Genomic DNA, 27,877 nt, shown 5'->3' with positions numbered 1-27,877 from the left:
TTGCTCACAATGGCAGCAGGCAAACAAACAATGGAGTGAAAAACAACTGGCATTGATAGACGAAGCTGCCCAAAATCGGGATTTGGTGAATGAAAATGCTCGAATCCAACCCTTAAATGGAAATGTTATTAGTCCTGAGCATTACCACATTAGACAGGAGAAGAAGCTTCTCATAAAAAATTTCTGATCGAGATGGAGCACAACATGAAGTTATGAAGGCAGCAAAGTTTATCACAGAACTTTGCACCCTGTGTGTCAACATGTGAGAGGGATCATGGCGAAACGGATGCTCTTCAACGAGAATGTATGCAGCAAGCTGGCACTCCTCCATAAAATTTGCAATGCGCTTGCTTGTCAATCTGCTTCCAATCTGTAAAACGGAAGTTACTGATATAATATATGCCTTGGGCCAACATCTCAAATTGAACCAATAAAACCATACTTTCCAGAGACGAACCAGGCCTAGACTGAGATTAGAATCACAACTGGCATTTTCCTGTAGCTTGTAAAATCATAGTGCACATTTACCTTGTATTCTCTATGCAAGAACCAAGGCCTAAGCTAAAAAAGCCTTAGAATATTGTAATGCTGCAGAGAAGAAGCTAGCAAAAAATAAATATAATCGTGCAATGAATGATAAATGTTCACCTGACCAGCCTTGCATTCTGAAGCAGTCCGCAGACCCCAAAAAAGAAAAAGCATCTTTCTTAAAAAGAAATTATAAAAATTATTTGACTCAACCTTACCACCCGTAGATCAGACTCATGCATGAGCTGTTAGATTCATATATCTAGATGAAACCAGGAACATGCCAAAACTCATCCTAAAGACACAACACATATTGCAGTTTCAATCTCATGAGAGTCACAAGGCTGAAAACCATAAACTCCATCACAAAGGACTAGCTACTATGTGTGAACTGTTAGATCATGCTGCTCAGGCAAGTGACAAGCCAGATGCTTGGAGTTCTTCATACCCAGTAACCCACATAGTTTATTGAGCCTTATCCTCTCCATGCTTTAATGAAAAGGCATTCCTTTAAGACAATTGAAACTACAACTTACTCTCAGTTTTGATAACCCTGAATCCCGAAAGAGGTGACAAAACCTATAGTGGATGAGTATAGGAACATGCCTATCTGATTATGTAACAACAAAACAGATTGTGGAGGTTTTTTATTAGGTGTCATGATCAGACGGACTGTTGGGTGGAGATTCACTCTATAGTAACATCATCATCCCGTGCGAAGCAATTGTACAAGCCTAGATTGCTTTCTTCCAAGTTTTTGTCTAGTACCCATCTGCCATTTGAAAGAACTGAACAAACAAAATGCAAAAGAACAAAAACGGAAAAAGTAGGTGAAGTGCTCCAATAAGTTTGGAATTGATCTCGAAAGTAAAAAGTTCAGCTTATATCAGATTGTCTTCTAACCCTAACCTTGACTTGCTTGGACAATGTGATGACGTGGCAATATCATAACTCAGCTTAACTACTACCAGAATTCATAGAATACGTTCCTGGTGATGCCACAAAGGTCCATCCTAATTCCAGAAACCCTACATGACCAGTTCTTTAAATACAGGCTACAATTGTGTCATGAATGGATCTAGAAGTCAAGAATGAAAATCCTGCAAGTATCTTGTTGCACCTAAAGTACCATGGTTGCACATGTTTGTCCTGAAACAGGATCTAGCAACTCATGGTAATAACCAGAATGAGGGGAGCAAGTGAAAATGTCATTTTACTACCCACTTGGCATTCTTGCAAGATCTCTAAGACCCAAAATTTTTTGGAAGATATAAACCTTATCCTTACCAAGACTCTTAGTGAGGATATCGGCCATTTTTTTGCAAAGGGACACTATACGAGATCGATGTCACCATCGTGAATGCACTCTCGTATTTTTTATACCGATGTTCGATATGTTTCATGTGAGCATGAAACACGAGACTCTTTGCAAAGGCATAAAGCTCTGAATCACACACATATTGCATCCACTTTCTCAACCACAGGCTCTGCATCGTGGCTGTGTTCTGCCATATCAGCGTCAATTGATGAGAGAAACATTTGGGTTGGTTCTTAGTGAGCAATGAAATGCAAGTACAACCCCCAATGAGATCACATGTATCATCACAAACACCTGCCCAGATTCTGTGAACCCATGAAGTTTAAAATCAATGTCTTTTGCTTTATGCAAGCCAAAACTAAGTGTCTCCTATAGAGGAACCCAATTGGCTGCCTTGCAATCAGTGATAGAAGGACAAGGCATATATCAACCTTTCTCGTCTAGTCAAACCCTTTTATGCTTTGAAAACACTACAAACAGTTAGCTATCCGTGAGGCCCTAATAGGATAACGACAAAACTACTCACTGCCTGGCAGCCCGTTTCTTTGCATCCCTCTCAATTTCGTGTGGAATCCCAGAAGCAGGTGGTTACATTAGCACGATGGGCTATAGAAGCAATGGATTCCTTGATCAATGGAATATAAGGACACCTGTGGTCCAGGCCCAGCAAAAATGCTCACGACCCTCAATACTGTTCCTGGAACCCTTCATACATTGTTCCCAAATCATATACCTAAGTGTGTATAATGTCCAACCAAATGCCCCAAATCACATCTAAGTGTGTATAATGTCTCACTAACTCACTATATGAGATCATAACAACTCTAAGTGAGATATTGACGGTTGTAAGAAAACTCCTTAAGAGGGAGAAAGACTACGCAAGGTGAAGGAAACCAATTAATTGTCCATTAATGTGTGACAATTTGTCCCAAGCTTCCTATGATGTCTTGGCATTCTTGATATTCCATAGGACATGCCTTCTACTGATAATGCAATCAATGACAAAGCTTGTGCTCCCCTTATATCTATTTCTTCTACTTCTCAATAATAGGAGTATTTGAAGTACCCAAATATGTTAGAGAAGCACCTAAAGATGATATCGTCTTTCCTAGTGTCCGTTCATCTCCCGACACAATATCCCATGACCCTTTACTTAAATAAATAGTTCCTACATAACAAACCACAATGCAAAGTTGGGTCCCATCCAACATTGTTCCACCCTTTTGAACAAAATTCTAGGAAAGAGAACCCATATTAGCAAAATGCAGAAATTTGACAAAAGAGAGTTGCAAAGCTCTACCTCAGTGCCCACAAAAATGTTGTACACCAAATCCCAGATGCAGAGAATGATTCATTTAAATTTGTGGGCTGTTGGAATACATAGACAATCCAAAAAAAGCCCACCTTGGTATACATGCACACCCAAACACGTTGGGTTTGGGGATGAGAAAGAAAGAAAGCTTACTAAAGTGTTCGAAGGACCCAAAGGTCTACGAGACTTTAAAAAACAGGATACAATGTGCTAAACGGGTGGATCACTACGTGGGCATCTGCACCCAAGAGAAGTACAAAAACAAATACGGATACTAAATATCTGAACCCATGGGGAGGAGGAAAAATCTGTAGTGACGTATCATTGTGGCAGTCCTTTGTATGCTATCCGAGGAGCCAATTCCACCAAGCTGCTGCAAATAAATTAGAGAATCTCGATAGAAAGGCTCTGCTGGTGATTGCATTAAAGTGTCCTTGGAGGCCCTTAGCTAAAGAGGAGAGTAAGACCACATCTTTGCATAGACAAGAATCTGAATCAAGCAGTCAGCCAGAGATGAGCCTGGCCCTCCTAGTACCCCGATGAAGGTCTCAAGCTAATCGATGTAGAGGGGCCAAGCAAAGCTGGTGGGGGGATTTGTTCGATTATAAGTAGTGTGGAGAAACACCTTCGTTTTCTCCCAGGGATAGTATCAAGCTTTATTTCCTTTGTAAAGTAACACAACTCTTGCTTCAAGACAACTCCACATTTTGGTGTTCTTCTCTAGAGTACTCAGCACGTCTTTCTATCCTACTCATAGATCTCGAGGATATTCCACTCCTCAAAGATCGAGCCGCTCTAATTACCCATTTCCTCATGAGAAGACTTGCACAGTTTCACCCACACCACCTGCTCCACTTGCCCGCCACCCCTTGACTCAGTCCCTTGCAATAGCTGGTACGATGATGAGTGTAAGGGATTACGCCATCAACTCAGATTCAGGACTAAGCATCATCTTTCGACTGACATGGAGACGATAGGCAAGTATCACCATCTTGTTGGCGAGAAGGATCAGACATTCGTTTGCGAAATAGAGAAGTTTCTCCATCAATAAGCCCCCCCTCCTCTCACCCACACCAAACTTTGGCACTCTTATGCAGGCAAACTTTACGACATTCACCACTGTAAGACACTTATGTTGGGATAAGTATGATCAAGGGCTTGCTCTATGGTGCATGTGTGCATCTAGGGGAGTCACATGTGTGTTTGTGTGTGTTGTAAAGGCACATCAAGTGCTATGATGTGTCTAGTGTGTGACCTAAGTGATGATGTAAGACAAAGGCAATCCGACTGATGTAGGGATTGATTCCCACTGATGTAGGGGCTGATTGCCACTTATGTAGGGAAGGTATTACCTTCTCCCCCTTTCTATAAGAGAGAATAATCTCTCTCACAATCCATAATAGAGAACAACATATTGCTTTCATTGTGCTCTCACACCTCTTGCAAGATGCATCTATTCTATCCTACGGGATTCTACACTTGGTATCAGAGCTTTAGGTTCTAGATCTAGCCTAGCCTAGCATTAGATGCTTTTTCTAGCATAAACTACTAGTTTCTCAAAGCTTCTTCATCTTCTCCATTTTCCTCCTTCTTCCCAAATCTTTGAGAGCTCTGTTCTCTGCCTACAAACGACCATTGCTCAAACCCTTTGAGCTGCAGACTCCTCACGTACGGGCGAACTTCCAACTGCAAGCATTTAAGGAAATTTCGACTGTACGCGCAACGCCAACACTCAGACTCCTCAACGAACTTTCGCGCAATGCCGCCTCTGTGCTTATCCTTTTGCAAATTACTCTGAGCCCGATCTGCACGACACTGAAGGCAAGCTGCTGTTGAAATCTGAGCTCATTTGGTCAAGAGATGGAGGCGCAACAGACAAAAAACAAGTCGGTTTTCTCAAGCATCTACAGGGCGACTTGGCGCAACATTTTGCCCTTTCTTGCTGGTAGCCCTTCTCTAGTATAAGGCCTTTCTTCCTGCATAAAAATCCCCTTGAAAAGAGAATTGCACCCTCCATTCTACTATGTTCTCTGTTGACAGAATTCTGCATATTTTGGTCAAAAGGTGTTGAGTAATCACTTTAAGGTTGGGGCTTTCATTATTTACTGCAGACTTTCATTGCTTTGATTGTACTTGAGTACTAGAACTCAGTCATGGAGCTCATAAGTGTCCTTCCACTTTGCATTTAGAATGATGACTATGTCATTCTCTTTTATGAGTACTTGAACTATAAACATGACTAAACCCAAGCAACAAGAAAGTTGGATGGAACTAGTTTCCATACTTGGCAAACAAAAGCCAAGTTGATGCTTATGAAAAAGAAGATATGGAATGTTGTGAATGGAAAGAAGTCTACAAAAGAAAAAGCTAATTGGTTGATCAAAGACAAGAAGGCTCTTGCTATCATAGCTTTGGGATTAAGTGGCTCATACATTCACCACATTGATGGAGGGAAGTGCTTCAAATATATCTTGTTCCTTTGCCTATAATTGGAAAAGGGAATGTGTTATTCCATGAAGAACAACAAAGAGAATCAAGCATTTCTTGTGAAGAAGGACTACTTCAACAACAAAGCAAATCTGGCTGAAGGAAGAACTCCATCAGCAAATGGAGAAAATGAAGACTATGCTTTTTAGGCACTTTCTCTTTTGAATTTTTTGTTTATCATCACTTGGTCAAATTTTGAGGTTCTCTGTCTAGAGTAGTACTCCAAAAAGAATATCATGTGTTATGTCTTTTGTAAATCACCTCTGGTCACCATATGATGTAGACCATGTGATATGTGTTTTGTCTATCCCATTTCTGTGAACCTCACACCCCTGGGAACCCTTGCTAGCATGAGATCCTAGCCATAGATTTATCCTTGACCACCATGAGATGGCATGAGAAACTATGAGACTAGATGTATCCTTGACACTACAAAAGGCAAACCCTTGAGGGGGGGTATGTTGGGATAAGTATGATCAAGGGCTTGCTCTATGGTGCATGTATGCATCTAGGGGAGTCACATGTGTGTTTGTGTGTGTTGTAAAGGCACATCAAGTGCTATGATGTGTCTAGTGTGTGACCTAAGTGATGATGTAAGACAAAGGCAATCCCACTGATGTAGGGATTGATTCCCACTGATGTAGGGACTGATTGCCACTGGCACATGATGACATGGTATACAAAGTTGCACCACATTTAGAGCATATATTATACCTCAGCCTAACTACTATCAAAACCTGAAAATGACCATATGGGGACCTGAGAAACCCCAAATCATTGAAATATAACGTCCACCCATGCCCCTTGGCACCAGATCACTATCAATTTGGCTAGTACTCTACGGAGTTCCACTAGTGCACAACCTTTACTTTGAGGCTAGGCTGATTCATATGACATTTTCCTCGCCTCAACCCATATCGCCAACAGCAAATCACACACCACTCATACCTGATCCATATGGGCGAACATTCTGAGCTACCTATTTCAAAAATCAGGTGTGCTTATTGTAAACATCCATTAAGATATAGCACTTTTGTGACACTCAACTACAAATTATTCAGACTATCTTGCCTCTGAGACAATGTTCATGGGATTCTTAAGTGGATATCACACATGATCCTCAATTCCTTCTTTACATAAGTGTTCCGTATGGGAAAACATTCTGATCTAACTATTTAAAAATCAGGTGTGCTTATTGTAAACATACACTATAAGATATAACAATTTGTCATAAGCTCAACTAGAAATTATTCACAATGTTTTGCCTCTTAAGAAAATGTTCATGGGACTCGTGAATTGGAGATCCATAGAGGAAAGAGGTTTGACAAGGTAGGAAATTAAGACATTTTATTTCCTATCATGCACTCCCCTAACGACGTGTGTTACATAAAATTGGGGTTTTCTACCATCTGTAGTTAACTTTTAACATGTATATAATCCATTTTGGAGGAAAAGAAAACATCAAATCCATTAGACAAGATTCCATAGAAGAAAAAACCTCGTTGGTGTAAAAATTATACCAAATTTTCTGGCAACCTAAAAACAGGATAGGAGGTAAAAAGCATCAATGTTGACTGTGCCATACAGTAAGGCCTCCCTAGCAAGATGATGTTTTAGGATACACCTTAACATACCAGCCCAAAGAAGTTTGATAGTACTGACAACCTTGGCTTGCAACCTCATTAAAGGCAATTGAGAGTTGCATGCAAAGCTGGAGAGTCTGCCTACACATCAACGATAAGCTTTGATGACTGCAAAATAAGTCGCGCTATGATATGATCAAAAAATTCTTTAAAATTGAAACCAAAGTCTCGAGCATTTCTTCACTTCAACTTCAACAAGCCTTCCAATTAGGATGTGGGAACTAATTTCAGTACCCTATGACGCATCTCAATATCCACACTTTGAGGGTTGTGTGCACTCATTGCAACTAGCATGACAATGAATTAAACTCCTATTGGTTTGCCTACATTTTGCATCAATGCCAATCATAGGAGGAACATGAGCATTACATGTACTTCCAAAATACATAATGGGAACTGGGACGGACATCCCCACTAGAATCTGTGTTCAATGCAACTGATTATTTCTCCCTCTCCTTGAAGTGATCCTTCTCCTTATTAATCAGAGCTAAGGACACATTCAATGCATGTGCTGTCATGTTCAAGATTAACATTGAATAGGACTTGCTTTCTAGACCAAGCTGAAAACAATATACGCAACAAAAAAATATAAGACTCACGAGATCTCAATTTGCTCTGGATCATGCTCAGTGTATGCACACCGAGCATATATAAACTCTACACACAGACAGCAAGATATTTCAATCAAAACATGAATCCATACTTAGCCTCTTCCTTCTTCTGGGGTTTTCCCTTGCTAGGCTTGTCCTTGGCCATCAAGGCCACTTTGTTGTCAATATCTCCATCGTACAGCTTTAACTAAGCCTCTTCCTAGAGCAACAAGGGGCACAACTCATCAAAATTGATTGGCTTCAATCATTCTCCACCCGTGACGATCCTCACCAGCCCTCTACAGCTCTTTGGAAGTTTATTGACCACGAGCATGGCCAACTAGTAACTGGTCACCTTGTGACCAATGGCCACCAGTTGATCCCTAAGAACCTTCACACTGACAAGTCAGCCTTGTGCTGACTACCCCTCCATCATCATAGTGAACAAATGGTTCTTGACCCTTATGATCCCCTCTGTGTTATTGATTTCATAGAGATTCCTTGAAATTTCCCAAGCCTCATATGCCAAGAAAACGGTGTATTTGACTTGATTCTGTCTAAACAGACTGCAAATACTTGTCACAAACACAAAGTGGAGATTGCTTGTGCTTCAAGGATTTCAAGATTGATGGAGGGTTCCTTACTAGAATACCAATCAATTTTCCAAAGTTGATTGTTGTGATAGGACTCCCCTCCATCTCCCCCTGGTATAACCACATCTCCCATCCCATCTTGCTCTCTTTGCATGCTCTGCTCCTCTCTATGCAGAGAATTCCGTGTTGGGAAAACTCGATATGCTCTGATACCATGCTGGAGTTTTGCAGGCTCCAACGATGGTATAAGCAGCTCTGATGGTATGCTTGAAAACTTTAAAAATTAGCCAACTATCTGATACCACAGTAGGAAATTGTTTCATCCCACGTCACAATCCTAGACCCAATCTTTGGGACTGAAAAGGCATCTGATGCTGGCAAAAATTCACACGTGTGGTTTCTGGTAATGCTGAGCAGCACCAAGTATTGGAAAATGTTGGCAATGTTCACAATTGTGAATTTCGAGTGACTGTTTGCATAGCAGACATTTTTGCAATTGTACAGGCAGGGGCTAAGGGCAGAGGCAGAGGAAGAGGCACTAATGCATCTATTTGAAGAGGTAGAGGTAGAAAAAGAGCTGTAAATACAGCTGTGCATTTACTGAATAGAGCACCTACGAAAGCGGACTCCTGAGGAAGCTTTCACCAGAAGAACAACAACAGTTAGACATCTCAAAACGTTTGGATGTAAATCTTTTGCTCATGTTCCAAATGAGAAGAGGAGTAAGTTGGATGCTAAATCAGTCAAATGCTTCTTTGTTGATTATGCAGATGAACATAAAGCATTAGGCTATATCATATCCAAGCTAGGAAACAGATCATCAGCAAGGCTGTTACTTTTGATGAATCTGATGCTTCAGCAGCAGCCAAATACTTTCAATATTGAAGAACAAGAAAGACGGCCAGCCCAAACAAATTGACAAGGGTAAAGGCAAGCCAGAAGAACATAAGGACAACAGGATAAGGGTAAGCAAAAGATGGTGGAAAGGGAACCTACCCCTGCTACTCAAGAAAAGAAGCTTGCAAAATGACACATAGACATGATAAAAGATTCTGGAACACAGGAAACTTCCAAAATATTATCAGAGGGACCTAGAGGATCTCGAAGAGTTAAAATGCTCATTGACAGAGATTCTTGTTATTCCAATGTAGCTTTTACAGATGTAGCTTTTACAGATGAGATGCATCATGCATTGTTTGTGGAAGAGATGAACTTGGACAGACAAGAGTCTGTGTCGTTTACATAAGCTTTTGAAAGCTTGGAATGGCAATAGATGCCCTGAAGTCTGAATATTACTCATCAAGAAGAAACAAACATGGGAGTTGTCAATAGGTAATAAGTTGGTTTGCCGGATCAAGAGAGATTGTGATGGTGCAATACAGAAATACAAAGCAAAGCTTATTGCAAAGGGTTACAAATGGATTGGAGGTATTGATTATTCAGAAGCCTGTGCATTTATAGCAAAACACATTACATTAAAAAAGTTTCATCTATTGCACCATAAAAGACCTAGCCAATCTTTCATACGGATGTGAAATCAACATTCTTACATAGTCGTCTGGAAGAGGGGGTTTATGTGCAAAAGCCTGAGGGCTTGGTACAAAAAAGGAGAGAGCAGCTTGTGTGCAGGCACCCAGGAGATTAATAGATGCACATTTCCTACAGAGGGGTTTCAGGGAAAGTTATGATGATCCAAATCTCTACGATTTTGGAAAAGTAAGTAATTTAGTGCTTGTGATTTTGTATGTAGATGGTATGGCAGCAATGGTGTATATATTACAGCAGCTAGGCTGAATTTGCAGGTCATTTGACATGACAGATTTGGGACTGATGCACTATTGCTTAGGTATTGAAATATGGTAGCTTTCTGACAGGTATATTCTCTCACAAATTAAATATATCAGAGATATTGTAAGAGGTTTAATCTGCAGAATTGAAAACCTCTGAAAACTCCCTTCAATGGCAGTGACAAGCTGACAGTGCAGACAACTCGGTAAGCTGATGCCGCTTTATATAGGCAGCTTTTTGGCAGCTTAATTTATCTGACTACTACCATGCCTGATATCCATTATGCAGTCCATAGTTTTTCATATGCAAATTGGTCTCGTTCAGTGGATGAGAGGAGATCAACAACACGACACGTGTTTTTTCTTGGCTCAGGTGCAGTCACTTGGAGCAATAAAAAGCAACAAAACCTTGACTTCTCTTCCACTGAATCTGGGTACAAGGCAGCAAGCATGGCAGCTTATAAGGCACTTGTTAAGGCTTCCATTATAAGCATGAGAGCTTATAAGGCACTTGTTAAGGCTTCTATCTAAACAGATTGGAACGCCTCCAAATGACCACGCTATCTTCTGTGGCAAGGCAAGCTATACGTATGGCCAAAAAAGCCAAAAAATCCTGTTTTTCATGCAAGGACTAAGCACATCGAAGCACAGCTTCACTTCACCAACGAGAAACTTGCATGACAGGAGATAGATTGCACATTTTGCACCACAAATCAGCAAGTAGCTGATATTTTCACCAAGCCATCGGGTGGCAGAAAACTTGAATGGTGCAAGGACATGCTTGGAATGCAAGACATAAAATTGAGCATAAATGGAGAGAATAAGAAATTAATGCTCAACTAGCATACTTACTGATGTCATTTCTGGACCAACCAGAGATATCTGAAGCCTTTAAGCTCAGCATGTATAGCTTATCTTTACAATGGGCTAATAACAAGTTCTGGCCTTGCCGCATGGCACTGCCACATCATCATAAGGTCTAAAAATCCTAATTTTGTAACCGCATCAGTTTGGTGTGTATTTTTCATATGAGTACTTCTCACTCATGTACCCTCTCCAATTGTGAGAGTTCCATCAATACAAGCTCATTCCCACCTGCTTCACAGTCTCCCAACAGAAAACAAGTGTTGTACAAACAATAATCACAATCTAGCTAATGCATGAAAGATACATGCATAACAGAATGATATATGAGCCAGTAAATCTATAAACAATCAAGTGATATGAACAAACAAGTGTCAGTTAGATGAAGCTATCAGTCCAGAAACAGAGGATGCTTGTTGTATGTATACGGTTGATTTCTGAGACTTAACCTTTAATCATTATGAAAATGTCTTGAAACATCATAAATTATTCTGAGTAGTCTCTTTTGATAGTTGATATCCATTTTGATCCTCTCGTGTACCATGCAAACACATACACTGCACTAAGTCAAATATGAAGATCATACACATTGCCAGTTTTAAATAGCAACTGTTGGAGCAGGCACAACCCTGTGTCATATTGCATGATGGTAAAAACTTGCCCTATATAAAAATGCAGCTGTCTAAGACCCTTTCGTGCAACAGAGCTCTTACAAGACATCTTATTTACCTAACCAACAACTACAGAGAACCAAAATTAGAGGACAAATTGGGTGATTTCTAGATATCAGGTATTAGTCTTTTTTGTTGTGAGTATAACTCAAACAAACAAGGGTTGTACAAACAATAATCACAATCTAGCTAATGCAAGCAAGACACATGCATGAACAGAATGATATATGAGCCAGTAAATCTATTAACAATCAACTGATATGACCAAACAAGTGTCAGTCAGATGAAGCTACGAGTCCAGAAAAAGAGGATGCTATCTCAAACCCACCGATCCAAGAAATTCATTGCCGTATGTATACGGTTGATTTCTGAGAGTGAACCTTCAATCATTATGAAAAGGTCTTCAAACATCATAAATTATTATGAGTATTCTCCTTTCATACTTAAGTATCCATTTTGATCCTCTTATGTACCATGCAAACACATACACTGCACTAAGTCAAATATGAAGATCATAAACATTGCCAGTTTCAAATAACAACTGTTGGAGCAGGCATAACCCTGTGTCATGTTGCATGCTAATAAAAACTTGCACTATATAAAAATGCAGCTGTCTAAGACCCTTTCAAGCAGCAGAGCTCTTAGAAGACACTCTTCACCTTACCAACAAGTACAGAGAACCAAAATAAAAGAACGAATTGGATGTTTTTTAGATATCCGGTATAAGTCTTTTTTGTTGTGAATAGAATTCAAACAATAAAGCATGTGGTATCTTACCTGGATCACCACATCTGGGGTTATTAAGGTTTGTATAGAGCTGCTCAATAAAACATGATCAAAGTGATCAATCACATGGACTTTCTCTTCTTCATCACCCATTTCACAATGCCGCAGACGAATGCCTGAGAGAATATCTGCAATCACTGGCCATTGAAGATGCTTGGCTATTAACAAGGCAGCACGGGCCTCTTCTGCCCTGTGAAGGCCTCCAACTAGTAACAACCCCCTAGATGCACAACTTATTATGTCAGCAATGCCTTTCATTTGACTGCTTGAGATACTAGATTGTTGACTTGTGAACATGGGTGCAAGTCCTACATATTGGGTGAAAGGTAATGACCCTGAAATCCATTTGTCTAAACCTCTCAAGCAATTGATATTCCATTTCTCATATATTCCTGCTAGTGGTTCTCGGAATGGCACATTCACATGGACTGGGCCCACTGGGTCAGTGTTTGCCCGAAACACTGCAGCATCTATTGATGTCAGTAGCATCCTGGATTGTATATCGTCACTTGGAGGTGGCAGGTTTACATGATAACGGACAAATGAACCAAAGTGTTTCACCTGGATGACATTCAGCTATTAGTACCAAGATGCAAAAAAGGACATCCATGAATCTTAAACATTTAATCTCTCTCTGAATAGGAAGTCTGGTTATGTACGGTTAGATGTTATATATGCTCGAAATTCTCCATCCTACTTGAATATATGGAGCTTCCTTCAAAAAGCATACTATGATAGGTGAAAAATGGCGACAAGGCGCCGATAAAAAGAGAGAGATTTATGCATCATTATCAAACTGCATGCTTATAACTCTGAAAACACATGAACTTCTTACGAAACGTAATAGATAGAACAACAAGAACTGCCATATGAAAAGAGTAAACATTCAGACCCTTTTGCCCTTCCTATGGACGTTGTCAAAGAAATTGACCTTGTTATACAGCAAATTCAGAGAAGTATACAACAGACTCCTATGGTTGCAGTCTGCAGGATCTTGGCCACTACCATGGCAGCCTTAAAGCATATCAAACCAATCAATGAAACCCTCATTGGACTGAGGTTGTTGAGCCTACAGAGGACTAAGAAAGATAAAGTGCACGGGACTATATAAGTCCAGCGCCCCCTCATTGTATTGTTGTGGGCATAGGCGGCACCATCTCATCGAACGTCAAACGCACCAATCAACACGTGTAATCCAGGGGACTATATAGTCACATATATGAACATGACTCATACCTTCATTGTAAGAAAGAAACTTAGAACCCCTTGGTAACCTTCCCATGACTTTTTAAGGAGACTTGAGCTAGGCCGCTTGGGTTTGAGGATCCCATAGACAGCTTAGCGCTTGTACCATGTGGCTTCAATTGGTACTAGAGTTCTAGGTTCTCTTGAGCAGACTGACCTTATAGAAGAGGTCACATATCGGCTGTAACCTTGATTTCTGCTCTAGCTCACTGACTCCATATACAGCACTGGTGATTCCAGCAAGGGAAGTGTCCCATAACAGCTCATCTGGTCCATGGTGGCTCAACACAATGAGAGATTGACTTTTTGAAAGACAACTTATGGCAGCCAGAGTAATGGTGTATTATAAGCATGGCTTAGAGAGCGTTTGATTGAAGTGTCCCATAACAGCTCCTCTGGCCCATGGTGGCTCAACACAATGAGAGATTGACTTTTTGAGAGACAACTTATGGCAGCCAAAGTAATGGTGTATAATAAGCATGGCTTAGAGAGTGTTTGATAGAATCCACTACACAACTAGTGTTAGAATAACAGATGGAGGTCGCTTGCTGTAGCCAACACTCCTGCAAGCAGCGGAAGAATATGTGCAGGATCTCACAAGGCCTAAATCAATTCTCACTCTTAAGTGCACAGAAGTATCGCTAAGGTGTACGCACAGTACCAATGAGAGAAGAAATAATAGCTGTTCCAAACTGGACAGCACCAAATCTAAAATATGCCCTCACTCAAGTACACAACAGCACAACGCTGCTCCACTTGTCACCTTGAAGTAGGCATTCTTCCGGATCCTTCTGCTGCATTACCTCCTCCTGCTGCATTGCCTTCTAATAGGATTCAATGGCTCTTGGAGTATTGATGCTGAACTCTGATCCAGACCTCCCTGCTGCTCTTCTTCCTAGGTGAGATCTGCAGCATAACTGACGCACTCCTTGCATGCTAGACCCCCACTTGGGGCTCCTATTTATAGGACAAATGCCCTCCAAATCTGGCTGACCCAGACTAGAGTTCAGCCAACCAGACCTGCAGATTGGACCGACCCAGTCTGTAACTGCCAGCCACCTCCAGCTGTGTGCCCACTCGACTGCCAAGTGGCAGGCCCGTACTGGCCCACCACCTGCTGTACTGCTGATCTCAACCTGCAGACTGTAACTGTCTACTGTGCCTGCCAAATCACTAAAGGATTGCTGAAAGAAAGAAAGAAAGAAAGTTTATTAGAGTCTTCAAAAGACCGATGGGTCTATGAGACAATGAGAAACCTGATACAAACCAATCCGAAAGGGTGGAGCTACTAAACGAGCATCAACACCCATACTAAAGCCAAATGCTACATATTTAGAATAGCATCAATGATAACATCATATCACTATCAATATGGCCATCTCCATCATCATTACCACTACGTATCATCTGAGTACAAAAAAGCAAAATCTGGTCCAGTATCACAAATGCAGCTCCCCCCACCCCTCCCTCTCAAGGACAGTGAGGGAGTGGTAACATGAAGCCAGAGATAGACTGCTGTCGACTACCCGAGGACGTGGCCATGCGCAATCTCCTAGATGTGGCTCTACGTCTGACAAGGGCTATGGTGACCCCCGTCGGTCGCGCTCCAAACCTGAACATGGAAGAAATGTCTTCAAGAGTATTATGTGCATCCATCATGTGTCGGGTATGTCGTCACTTTGGGTCACATCTGTGTCGAAACCCCGCGGGGCAAGAGCATGTGCGGTCCGGCTGAAAAAACTCCGTGATCATACTCTGAGAGAAGTCTGCCAGTATACCCCCTCCCTGTCTCTACAATCTAAGTAGGCGCTCTCGGTGTTTGACTGTTTTATGGATGTGGGTGGCCAAACATCTCTGATCTGCAAAAGATAGAAAGCGTGATAGCAACCTGGACCTCTCTCTCAAGAGACAAAAGTAGCGCCCTCGAATGTCATAGTATACTGTGCATCTGAAAATGAAATGCTCCTCCTGAACGGGTTCAAATTTTACTTTATGGTCATGCATTGTAATGCAAAAAAAAGAGGTTATCATATGTGCATGGTGCTCTCACTCTTCGTTCGCATTATACTTGAGACTAGTTTTATGGGTTGATAGACTCAAATTGGAGACTAGAAATCAATGGCAAAAACTCCATGCCTTGGTTTATTCTCATTGCACATAGCATGCATTTCATGCGTTCAGTATTGCGGTGGAGGGGGGATCGGTCTACTCTTTGTGTCTTGGGTCTCACACTGTTTGCTCTAAAGGGGCGTGTTAGAGATATCAGAGCCAAAGAGTGTGGTGATGTGATGTGTTGGCGTGTAGTACTAGGAGTTCAAGTACTAGTTCATGTGTGTGAGTCATGTGTGACTGCCACATGTCACTATGGGACTTATCCCATATGCACTTGGTGCTAGTGTGTGAGTGAATAGCCTATATAGGGCTTGTACTTCACTTGTCATGTCATAATTGATCAATGAATGAAAGCCTTCTTCATGTCTTCATTTGAGCATCATTTCCTCACACCCTAACCTTCTCTCTCTCTCTCTCTCTCTCTCTGTGTCCGAACAGGCCGGTTTCAGGATGGATCACTCGACTTACGATCACATTTTTACACTTAGAGGGATCATTGAGGAGGCCAGACACAGGAGACAGAGAGTATATTGTTGCTTCGTGGATTTCCGCAAGGCATTCCACACCGTTCCCTGCGCCCAACTCGTCAGACGCCTGCAAGAGTTCGGCTACGACTCAGAGGTTATTTGGGCAGTAGTGGCTCTCTATGAACAGGTGACGGGCCAGGTAAGGATTGGCACCAGCTGGACCCCAGAGATCACGAGCACTATCGGAGTCAAACAAGCATGTCCCTTGTCACCGACTCTATTTGGCCTCTACATCGACGAGCTGAGCTCGAGACCACCATCAGGACACTCGGAGGTGCAGGCTGCTCTCTTGCAGAGGCTGTCATCCAGATTCTCCTATACACAGACGATGTAGTACTACTATCCTCTTCTGCTACTGGTCTTCAGCGACACCTGGATGGACTTCAAGTCTTCTGTGATACACATGACTTGAAGATCAACCTTGGGAAAACCAAGGTGATGATCTTCAACACTTCCAGACCCGCTATGCACCGAGAGCAGTTCCTCTTCGCCGGCGACCCTGGTGAGATAGTTGACTCTTACACATACTTGGGCGTTGTCTTCTCAGGCCCGATCTTCATGATGCGCCCGGCCATGCAGGCCAGGATCAGCCGGGGCTACGCCGCTCTTGCCAGGCTGGAGCGACAATGCTACCACTCCCACTTCCAGGACCCGCGGACCAAGTCTCTCCTTTCTGATTCTTTGGTCCGCCCAGCAGGCATGTACGGTAGCCCGTGGTGGGGAGCCGGCCTTTCAGACACAGAGTGGGCTCAAGTCGAGCGCCTACAGATACTGATGTTTGCTCAGATGATCCGCAACAAACCATTGGTACCACACCAGATCATTCTAGCAGAGTTCGGCGCCTCACCCCTACAGCTCGATGCGGCTTTCCAGGCTATCGCTTATCTACACAGAGTCAGGGATTTCAGCTCCTCCTCTGACGGTCACCTCCGCCTACCTTGGCTAGCCCTATCCTCCTCTATGGCCTTATCCGTTGATGGGGACCAGCGATGCTGGTATAGTCGTCTTTCCAGTTGGTTCACCCAACTGGGCCTCGACTTAGACCGGTTGCCTCCTTTTCAGTACAGCCTCGACGCTCCACCATCTCCTCTCTCCCCCACTGACCAGGAGGTCAACCGGCTCATTCGAGCGGATCTGCTCCAGCTCCACACCTGGCGGACATGGTTTCTTCACCCCGAGCTTCCTGTGAAGCTCGACTTCTACTGCCGACACTGCCTCCAGATCTCACAGGAGGGCTTCATCACACCTCCGGGTTACACACAGCTTCATCTACCACATGCGCTCCGGATCTCCCTCGGTCAGTTTAGGGTTTCGTCACACCGATTACGGATCGAGAGCGAACCCGCAGAGGGTATCCCACGAGAGGGCCGCCTTTGCCCACTTTGCGACTTGCAGGAGATCGAGTCGGAGGAGCACTTTGCTTTCAGATGTCCTATCTATTATGCCATTTGAGGCCGGTACCTCTGCCTCTTCCGCGACGGATTCGGCCCCCTCCCACACATGTTGCAGTTCCCGGATCAGCGATGCCTAGCCGCTTTCTTACATGAGATGACTCGCCACCGAGATACGTCTCTCCGAGCACGGCGACACGCGTAGCACACACAGCGTGGGGACACCCAACGGCCCATCACTGATTTCTTCTAGTCACAGGATATTTTTCACAGTCTCATAGACCCATCGGTCTTCCACAAACTTTAATAAACTCTCTCTCTCTCTCTCTCTCTCTCTCTCTCTCTCTCTCTCTTAAGGGTAGGCATCTCTCGCATCTATGAAAAGGTATTATGCCGACTCAAACAAACACAAGGTATGTCTGATGTATTTGAGAGCAATATGGGAGTGAAGCAAGGTTGCCCTCTATCGCCTACCTTGTTTGGAATATGCATTGACCAACTGGAGGAACTCATCAATGAATTTGTAGTAGAGAAAGGGTTGCAAGGACCGCAATTGGGGCTTTGGACAGTGCTATTGTTGTTATACGCAGATGATGTCGTCCTTTTTGCATACGATCCGGAATCTATGCACAAACTTTTACAAGTGCTTAAGACTTTTTGTAGGGAAAGCAAGCTGCAAGTAAATGTCGGAAAAACAAAGATGATGGCAGTTTGTACCAATCAGCCAGAACATCCCCCTGAGATCACCTTTGATGGACAGATCATTGAGTATGTCAGCACCTGATAGACCGGCAGATCACAGATGGTGGCAATGTATACATAGAAGGATGGACACTGGTTGGGGGAAGTACTACCAGCTTGAGAATGATTGCAGGCACACCGACACTATGAACTGGAAAATTCGAAATATATTGTTTGATGCATATGTAGTGCAGACAATATTATATGGAGTGGAAGTATGGGGGGGCAGCATTTCAGCCTCTACATGGAATGATATTGAGAAAATACAAAAAGCTTTCCTAAGGAGAAACCTTGGTGTCAAACCCACTACTCCATACTCAATACTTCTGTTGGAAACGCGAAGAAGACCAATTGAATTTCATGCATTGATCAGAGTTATGCAATACCTAATAGAGGTGCAGCAAATGCAACCTGATAGGCTGCCTCATAAAGCATGGAATGCCAGCACAAAGCTTCAAAAGAACTACAAAAGTAAGGTCATCTACACAGGATGGGCAACCGACATAAGAAAATGGTTCAGCAGATGGAAAGTGGAAGCATATTTGATCATGCCGCCTGAAAAGGTCAACATGCAAGAGTTTCAATTATCTTTACTGAGCACTTTGCCGAATGACTGGTTGACAAGTGAAAAGAGGGTAAAGCTGGAATATTACCAAGACAACATAAATCCCACATGTTGGTCTATATACATGTCCATAGAGACTCATGCTTAGACTTATATTAGCACACCTATCCCCCTTCTATATCGCAGAAACATCGCCAAGTTCCGTACCAGATCTCATACATTTGCCATTGAGCAGGGATTTTGGATACACCAGCCTAGACATGCTAGAGTCTGTACCCTTTGTGACATGCAAACACTTGAGACAGAGGCACATGTAGCTCTACAGTGCCCCCGATATGCACATATCAGGGAGGACTACCAGCAGATACACGAGGACTCCGTTAAGTTGACATCAATTCTCTCCACTGCCTCTCCGGCAGCATTGGGATCTTTTGTCACTCATCTTTTTACCTGTCGTCGGGAACTCATGGACTCCTGACCTCTCTCCTTGAGGACACTCTTTTTACATTGTATCGAGACGGGTCCCATGGGTCATTTTTGGCCCCCCGAGGACGCTAATCAACTCTCTCTCTCTCTCTCTCTCTCTCTCTCTCATGGCCTTCCGTGGACCTTTAATAAAATTTCTTTCTTTCTTTCTTTCTCTCTCAACTGATCCACTTCCAGGCCCACGGCTGTATTTGGCTCTACCTGATGGAGATGCGACGACACAAGGAGATACTACTACGACATATCGGACAGCAGGAGGATGGGACCACCGCACCACAGGGTACCGAGGTACACCGAGCAGAGACAGGTCACAGATTTCTATGCATTTGACTCAGCCCCAGGGCACTCTGGAATAAAGGAGGAGGAGCTAGCCAACATGAGAGATATATGGATCAGTGGAGAGAGCCAACACAACACACCAGACGAGGGACACAAAGACCGTACACGGTGCGACAGGCGACTAGAGCACACACGATCAAGGTCCGACCTATTTCAGCTCTCCTTAGGGGAGATCGACCGAGGCGAGGCATCAACCTTGACATAGCTCACCGGATCCAGAGATCGAGGAGACCACGCCGTCCACCACCATAGGAGACATTCCGACAAATGCGAATACGTGAGCTCTTTGCATCTCATCAGAGAGCCATCATGGAGCCTCGATACATGGAGCCGGTTCATACACTTGGGACTCTAGCTCTGAGCACTTGATATCTTCATGCCACTCTCATGCTATTTTGCTACTTTTTTTGCTATTTTGTACTAGTATAGCATTTTAGTACTCTGCAAGGGCCTTAGTGAGCCCTTTGCCCCGGCCCACAGTGGTCTATATGAGTTACTTGATTCCGTACTTTGTCCCATAGGCCCGTGAGGCCTCCGGCGAACGTTAATATATCTTTCTTTCTTTCTTTCTGTCTTTCTTTCTTTCTCTCTCTCTCCACCATATTTCTAACAAGCAGGTTACCCACAAGTTCATCTCAAGTTTTGGGTCTAGACTGTGGTCCAGCCTCAGACTACGGAAGATTTCTTATTTTTTTAGATAATAGGGCATGGAGGCTTGCCCATTGCATCCTAGTTGAAAAGGATGGGGTGGACTGCAGATGCCAAAACTGTGCAAACAAATTTAGAGATGGTCCCGCATTGTCTATGGTACTGTCAAGCAGCACACAGGATTTGGTGCTCTCTAGATTATTGCCAGTGCGAAGAGGATGGAAAGGAACTTCACATGGGAGATGGTCACATGACTGATGAAGAGGGGTCATGGAGAGTAAGCCATCATGATAGAGGCATATGATGAAGTTCCCCCCTCCCAGCTACCGCAATCACTGAATTGTAGTGTTTAAGAGACGGTAGCCAGCATCACCACCTGGAACATTTGGGTGGCTCGTTGCAGCTTGGTGATGGGACACCAACATGTCACTCCGTCACAGCCACTCTAGTGGCCATTTGGCAAGACATCGATACGCTCCGTGACATTCGGGAGTGTGGGACTCTAGGATCGAGAGTGATTGCCGAAAGGCGGGAGCATTTCAGTAAGGCTTGGCCTGCAGGCACTTTCTACACTTTCAACAAGCGAGGCATCCATTGGACGTATAGGCCCCCACCCTGGTTGTTAGCCCCTGTGCTAGATATTCCCTAGGCAGTGAGCTTGATTCTTCATAACGGGCTGGTTTCTTTAGGACAGCTAGTTTTTCTTATACTTACCTTTATTAGCTCCTTTCGGAAGCTGATTTGCATGGTGTTTTCCAAGCATTTATAGAAAAATTCCTCTCTGGAAGCAGCTTGGTCCAGTGACATGGTGCAAATAAGAGAGATGCTTTTGAGAAAAGTTTCAGCATGTCTGTGAATGACCTTCCAAGTTGAGCTCTCTAAGGAACCCTCCCCATGCCCAGTTCATACCATTTGGCCCAATACTTTGGTGCCATGTGTCCTGCAAAGCACCCTTCTAATAAAGCCCTCTCATGGGCTTCTCTTGGCACCTCCTCACTAATACATGTTGTGCTTCGGCTATAGCCCGACTCTAATAGGTATCAGAGCTTGTTTTGCTTCCAATTGAAGAGCCTCGTAGAGCTTGGAACATGGTATGTGCATGGTTGTACACTATTTGAGGGTCCTTGTTATCCCGAACTTCATCGCAGTGGGTACCACGAGAACCAAAAGAGAATCACAAAAGAAAGTAGCTCTAGTAGTGATTTGAAGACATTGCATGAGGTGAGGTCATCTCTAGGGTTATCCTCATTTTACAAAAGATTTATACATCACTTTGCACAGAAAGCATCTCCATCGCATGATTTAACGAAGAAAATAACAAATTTCACATGGAATACAAAGAAAAATCATCTTTTGAGCAACTGAAGAAAGCTCTAACATGTAATGTCTGACTTGTAGAAGCCATTTGTAGTGCAAATGCCAATGGTGGTTGCATTGTAGCCAAACTTTTGTAGGGGGGCATGCAATGCCCTATGAGAGCAGAAGATAAATGAAGATGAACTGAATTTACGATGTTTATGAAAGCAGCTTAGTGTTGTGATCCATGCTTTATGCCTAGAAGTACTATCTTTTGGGTGTTGGTTTTCTGATCTAGACTGACCACCAGAGTATCCTTTACTTTTTCACACAGACACCTGTGAGGAAGAAGCACATGAGATGGGCTTCTAACATAGCTGCATTTAATTTTCAGATTCAGCACACGCCAGGAAGGGAGAACGTAGCCCATGCTTTGTCTCAAAGGCCACAGGTTCACGCTATTTCAAAAGCTTGTCATGAGGAGCATGTTTGTTAAGATTCAAGTGCTCATGATAAGACACTTTCGAGCTACCTGTCCTACCTTCAGACATGTTTAGACACGCTTCTTCTTAGTAAAAAACTGAAAAGCCCTTTACTTTGGAAATCGGACGTTGCACTTTGGAAATTGCAATTTCAATTATTGGGTTTGTCGTCCGGCAGACACAAGCCCTCTGTACCCACGCTTCCCTGAAATCAATGCAACAGTAGATGCCATCAGTATCCACACTGCCGTACAAGATTGTGCATCTGTCGTACAGCTGAATCGACCTGCCATACAACTGCTGTACAACTGTACGGATCTGCCATGCAATCAGCCTATTGATGCATCGCTGCATATCTGGGACCTAGGTTGTAGGGTGGACTTCTACCACTACTGTTGCATGTTCTACTACTACTACTATTGCATGCTCTGCCATTACTACCATTCCATGCCCTTCTGCTACTACTGTTGCATGTTCTGGGCTACTGAAGATATGACCTACATGTGTATTGTTGCTGCTACATAATGCTTCATCTTCTCTTGCTTGGCATGTGGCCCTGAAGGAGTGGTTGATTTGGGGCAGAATATGGGCTGAATGCACTGACAAACTTGGCCCCCTTCTTCGCTTTTTTTGGTCTGCATAGCATCCTGCAACTATTGATAATTGCATGCTACAGTCTACTATTGAATCTTGATAATCATTAATTGCATACCCTTAACAGCCTGCTACTGTTTCTGGTGCTACAGTCCAATGATCGTGATTCGTAAAAACAAGTTTTCTCCTTAAAATTTCACGTCAAATCACGGGTGCAGACACATAGAATCGCCTCCCAGCCAATCTCAGTGGTAGCAAGCTCTAAAAAAATCACACTTACGTGAAAGCTTCTGCTTGCTTATTCCCAACGAGCCCCAAAATTCCCTAGATGGATCTAGTATGCCACATGTCTTTATTTTAGGGTCCTTCCTTAATGCATCATTTACCCTCCTTTTGGGATATCATTAAAACCATTTGCCCCTTCGCACATTTCATGCATTTAGGTCCCTTAGCCTTGAATCCACCTAGTCTACTGCCATGTCACCCTCACCAAGGACCTTGACCTTGATTCCCTTTTTTGATCATTTACATGAAGCCCAAACAAATATAATACAAACATTGATCCTTTAAAGAAAAATGCCGACTGACCCTTCCGAGGTCATGTTACCTCGACTTGAGCGTAACATTCCTTCCCTCTTCAGGCATCAGAGTCCTCGATGATAAAGTCTGGGAACACTCTCCGTAACTAGTATACGGATTTCCAGGTAGCTTCTGATAGAGGTAGACCATGCCATGCAACCAACCCTGTGGGTATCTTCCAATTTGCGTACTTGCATTGTTCCTCGGTCCAGGATTCCTGTTGGTTTGCGTTTTTCATTATCCTCTATCTCCTCAAACAAAACAACACCCTAGAACCAACACTATGGGTGTCTTCCAATTGCGTACTTGCATTGTTCCTCGGTCCAGGATTCCTGTTGGTTTGCGTTTTGCATTATCCTCTATCTCCTGAAACAAAACAACACCCTCGATTAGTGAGTCACCTATATGCAAAAATTTCTTCAAACGAGAAACATGAAACACTGGGTGCACCTTACAACCCTGTGGCAATTCTAATTTATAGGCTACCTTGCCTATTCTTTTTAGAATTAACCATGGCCCACAATATCGATGTGATAATTTAACACACTCTCCTACAATCAAAGACTTAGAGTGCGAAGAAACTCTAAGAAAAACTTTTTCTCCTTCCTTAAATTCTCTGGCGGATCGCCTTTAATCCGCATACGCCTTAGCTCTATCCATAGCTTGGCGGATGTTAGCTCTCGCAAGTGCTAGCATCTCCCGCATCTGAACCACAAAGTTTGCGGCACTAGATACTTTCTGAGCTATTCCAACTATAGTTGGATTTGCTGGTCTATGACCATAGTTCAGCTCAAAAGGACCGAACCCTGTAGAGGAATGTTTTCTATCATTGTAGGCAAATTCTAACAATGGCAACCACTTGTCCCATGTATGTTGCCTCAATGACACATATGCTCTAAGCATATCCTCTAAAATTTCGTTGATTCGTTCCGTCGGACCATCCGTTTCTAGATGATCCCCACTGCTCATTCCCAACTCAGTCCTTAGTATCTCAAACACCGCAATGTAAAAAGAAACGGTAAATTTGACATCCCTATCTGACACTATGGATTTGGATAATCAATGCAAACGAAATATATGTTTAATAAAAAAATCCGCCACTTGCGAGGCACTAACAGACTCTCTAGTTGGAATGAAGTGAGTCATCTTGGTAAGATGATCAACCACCACAAGGATAGAATCATATCCACCTTGTGTCGTAGGCAGACCTACAATAAAGTCCATGGAAATGCTCTCCTACCTACCCAATGGTATCTCCAAGGGCTGTAAAAGTCCGGGTGGCTTCACCCGCTCTGCCTTACTTACCTGACACGAAAAATGACGTGTCACATATTCATGAATATGCTTTTTTATCTTTGGCCAAAAGAAATCTCGTCTCACGAGATCATATGTCTTCTCGACTCCAAGATGTCCCGCACATGGGCTATCATGGCATTGTTGAATGACTCTCTGCCTGAGAGCATTCTGATTAGGTACTACTACCTTGCCATGTCTTTTCAACATACCATCCCTTATGGCATATCTTGCATAAGTTTGGCCTTTTCTGGATGCCACGTCATCCTTTTCCTCGGGTTTAAATACATGAGCCTTAGGCCAAAGGCTCTGGACGAACTCGTCCACCTTTTGAGTTTCTCTAATATCGGCCATTAGAGCACTGTCTAATACCGTGAAACTCATAGTATGCATAGTGTGTGACAACGCATCAGCAACTTTATTATCCTTCCCTCTTCGGTACCGAATCGTCATGTTAAACTCCTGCATGAGTTCTGCCCACCTAGCTTGGCGGCCTCTCAAGTCAAGTTGTTTACAAAAATGTTTCAGAGTATCGTGATTAACATCAACATAAAACTCTGACCCATACAAATAATGTCTCCATGTTTTCAGAGCATGGACAACAGCATATAACTCTAATTCATGAGTTGATCAATTTCGTTGAGAGGGAGAAAGCTTCTTGCTTTTAAAGGCTACTGGCCTTCCCTCTTGGAGGAGAACTACTCCTACCGCAATGCCACTTGCATCGGTTTCAAGCAAAAACGGTTTCTGGGGATCAACTATTTTTAACATCAGAGGAGAACTGCTCCTACCGCAATGCCACTTGCATCGGTTTCAAGGAAAAACGGTTTCTGGGGATCAACTATTTTTAACACCGGTCTTGCGATCACATCTTCTTTTATGGTGTTAAAGCTTTCCTGTTGATTCTGTCCCCATATAAAAGGTACTTTATCTGAGGTCAGATCAGTCAATGGCGATACTATTTCGGATTGCAAAGCAATCAAACTCTGAGGGATTGGCCAAGTCAGTATCGCAGCCACTTTCTTTAGATCCATTTCTACCCCCTCATAAGTAATTATGAATCCTAAATATTCAAGTCTTACCATACATAGTATAGTTTTCTTTTTATTTACATAAAGACTGGCTTTCCTCAAAGTACTAAACACTATTCTTAAGTGTTCATAATGCTCAATAATACTCTTACTGAATACCAGAATATCGCCAATAAAATGTACTACAAACTTTCTGATATACGGACGTAGTAAATCGTTCATAAGCATGACGAATGTAGCTGGAGCATTGGTAAGTCCAAAGGCTATTACCAAAAACTCATATGTCCAAACGTGCTTCTAAAAGCGATTTTATGCACATCCTCAGCTCTAATACGGATCTGATGCTAGCCACATTTAAGATCTATCTTACTGAAAATTACGGCCCCATGAAAATTACGGCCCCATGTAATGCATCTAGTAGATCAGCGATCCGAGCCATTGGATACCTGTGCTTACTAGTGATATTATTCAATGCTCTGTAATATATACAGAAGCGAAAAGTATCATCTTTCTTCTTCTTCAATATCACTGGCGAAGCAAAAGGTGAGAAACTTGGTTTGAATCTGCCCCAGCTTGAGCTATTCTTTCAGTTGTCTTCGCACCTCCGCGTCTTCGGTAAAACTCAAGCTATAGGGAGGTCTATTTACAGGTTCTACCACCGAGATTAGTTCAATCTTATGCTGAACATTCCGCTCTAGAGATAACCCATAAGGTAGCTCATCTCTAAAGCAATCAGAGAACTCCTCTGCTATTTGATCAGCCAGCTTGGCCATCTCTCCATTTTGAGCAACATCAGTGCTAGCCAAAGAATCACCAATCGGCTCTAGCGATGCTGTACAAAGAAACAAAAACTCTTCTTGAGCTTTTCGAATTTCCATTACGAAAACCAACGGTCCTTGAGGTATATCCTTTTCACCTCGTAAGACATACAGCACATCATTCATCTTAAATTGATAAATGTGCTTTTTCCATCTATGGCTGGATTCTTCCTAGAATGCCAAGCCTTACCCAGGGCTATGTCTACATGAACAAGCTTAGTCATTTCAAATTCAAGCTCCTCAGTGTAGTCCTGAATTCGAAGCTCCAACTGGGTAACCCTTTGGTCCCATACTTCAGTTGAACTTCCATCTGCCATTCTGACTGTATATGCATAGTCAGATGGGCCAGTCTTTAGTTTCAGCCTCTTTACAAGCTTGGAGTTAATTACATTGTGCGTTGACGCCGAGTCAAACAACACAATGACATCATGATTAGTTACTTGCCCTTTAATCTTAATTAACTCCGTATCATTAAAGGCTGTATACCCCGTTGCTGCGGGCTTTGACAGGATATTATCAGGTGCACTAGTTACTAACTTAGCAACAGACACACATAACAAAAAAAGATACTGACCTTTGAGAAGATCCCGTATCATTAAAGGCTGTATTCCCCGTTGCTGCGGGCTTTGACAGGATATTATCACGTGCACTAGTTACTAACTTAGCAACAGACACACATAACAAAAAAGATACTGATCTTTGAGAAGATTCCACTAGCTTAATCTGCATCTGTTCTGCTCTGGGACTTCCCTCCATTTCCACGTCGCATTCTGAGACCACCATCTCAGCCATCCGACGATCCTTGTTTCGTGGACAATCTTTCCACTGATGAGACTGAAAGCATCCAAAACACAAGCCTTCTCTCTTCACTTTTTCCCTTTGCTCTGGGTTCAAAGAAGACTTCGACCAAGCCCGGGCTGCTATTGGTGTTACTTTTCTTTTCATTCCAATGGTGGTACTTGATTATCCGAGCAGAATACTTTTATGGCCTATAATTGGCAATATTAGGCACCTTAGCCCTCCTAGGCTCGACTGTATGAATACTAGACTCCGGTTCCATCGGAGATTTACCTTTCTCCTCACGAGATGGTCTGGCAGACATACTATGCACCATTTTCTTGAGCTCAGATTGCCCTACATTTGCTTGTAAC

The 27,877-nt window shown here is 42.9% G+C and overlaps 1 protein-coding gene across 3 annotated transcripts in view; it reads right to left on the bottom strand.

The window, feature by feature from the left end:
* PHYLLO (2-oxoglutarate decarboxylase/hydro-lyase/magnesium ion-binding protein) overlaps positions 1 to 27,877 on the bottom strand; it is a 247,108-nt gene that overhangs the window by 48,366 nt on the left and 170,865 nt on the right. For all 3 annotated transcript variants that reach the window (XM_087373141.1, XM_087373148.1, XM_087373156.1), the window contains 2 exons: positions 12,571 to 13,140; positions 146 to 370 (listed from right to left, as the gene is read on the bottom strand). In XM_087373141.1, the coding sequence (XP_087229267.1) occupies positions 146 to 370; positions 12,571 to 13,140 (795 nt within the window). The remainder of the gene's footprint in view (positions 1 to 145; positions 371 to 12,570; positions 13,141 to 27,877) is intronic.

Source organism: Dipteris shenzhenensis, chromosome 1 (assembly GCF_047967505.1).
Source record: "Dipteris shenzhenensis isolate YYH24624 ecotype China chromosome 1, Dip_SZ_1.0, whole genome shotgun sequence".
Taxonomy (NCBI): domain Eukaryota; kingdom Viridiplantae; phylum Streptophyta; class Polypodiopsida; order Gleicheniales; family Dipteridaceae; genus Dipteris; species Dipteris shenzhenensis.
The sequence above is the reverse complement of the archived record's forward strand: the minus strand, read 5'-3'. Positions and strand labels throughout refer to the sequence as shown.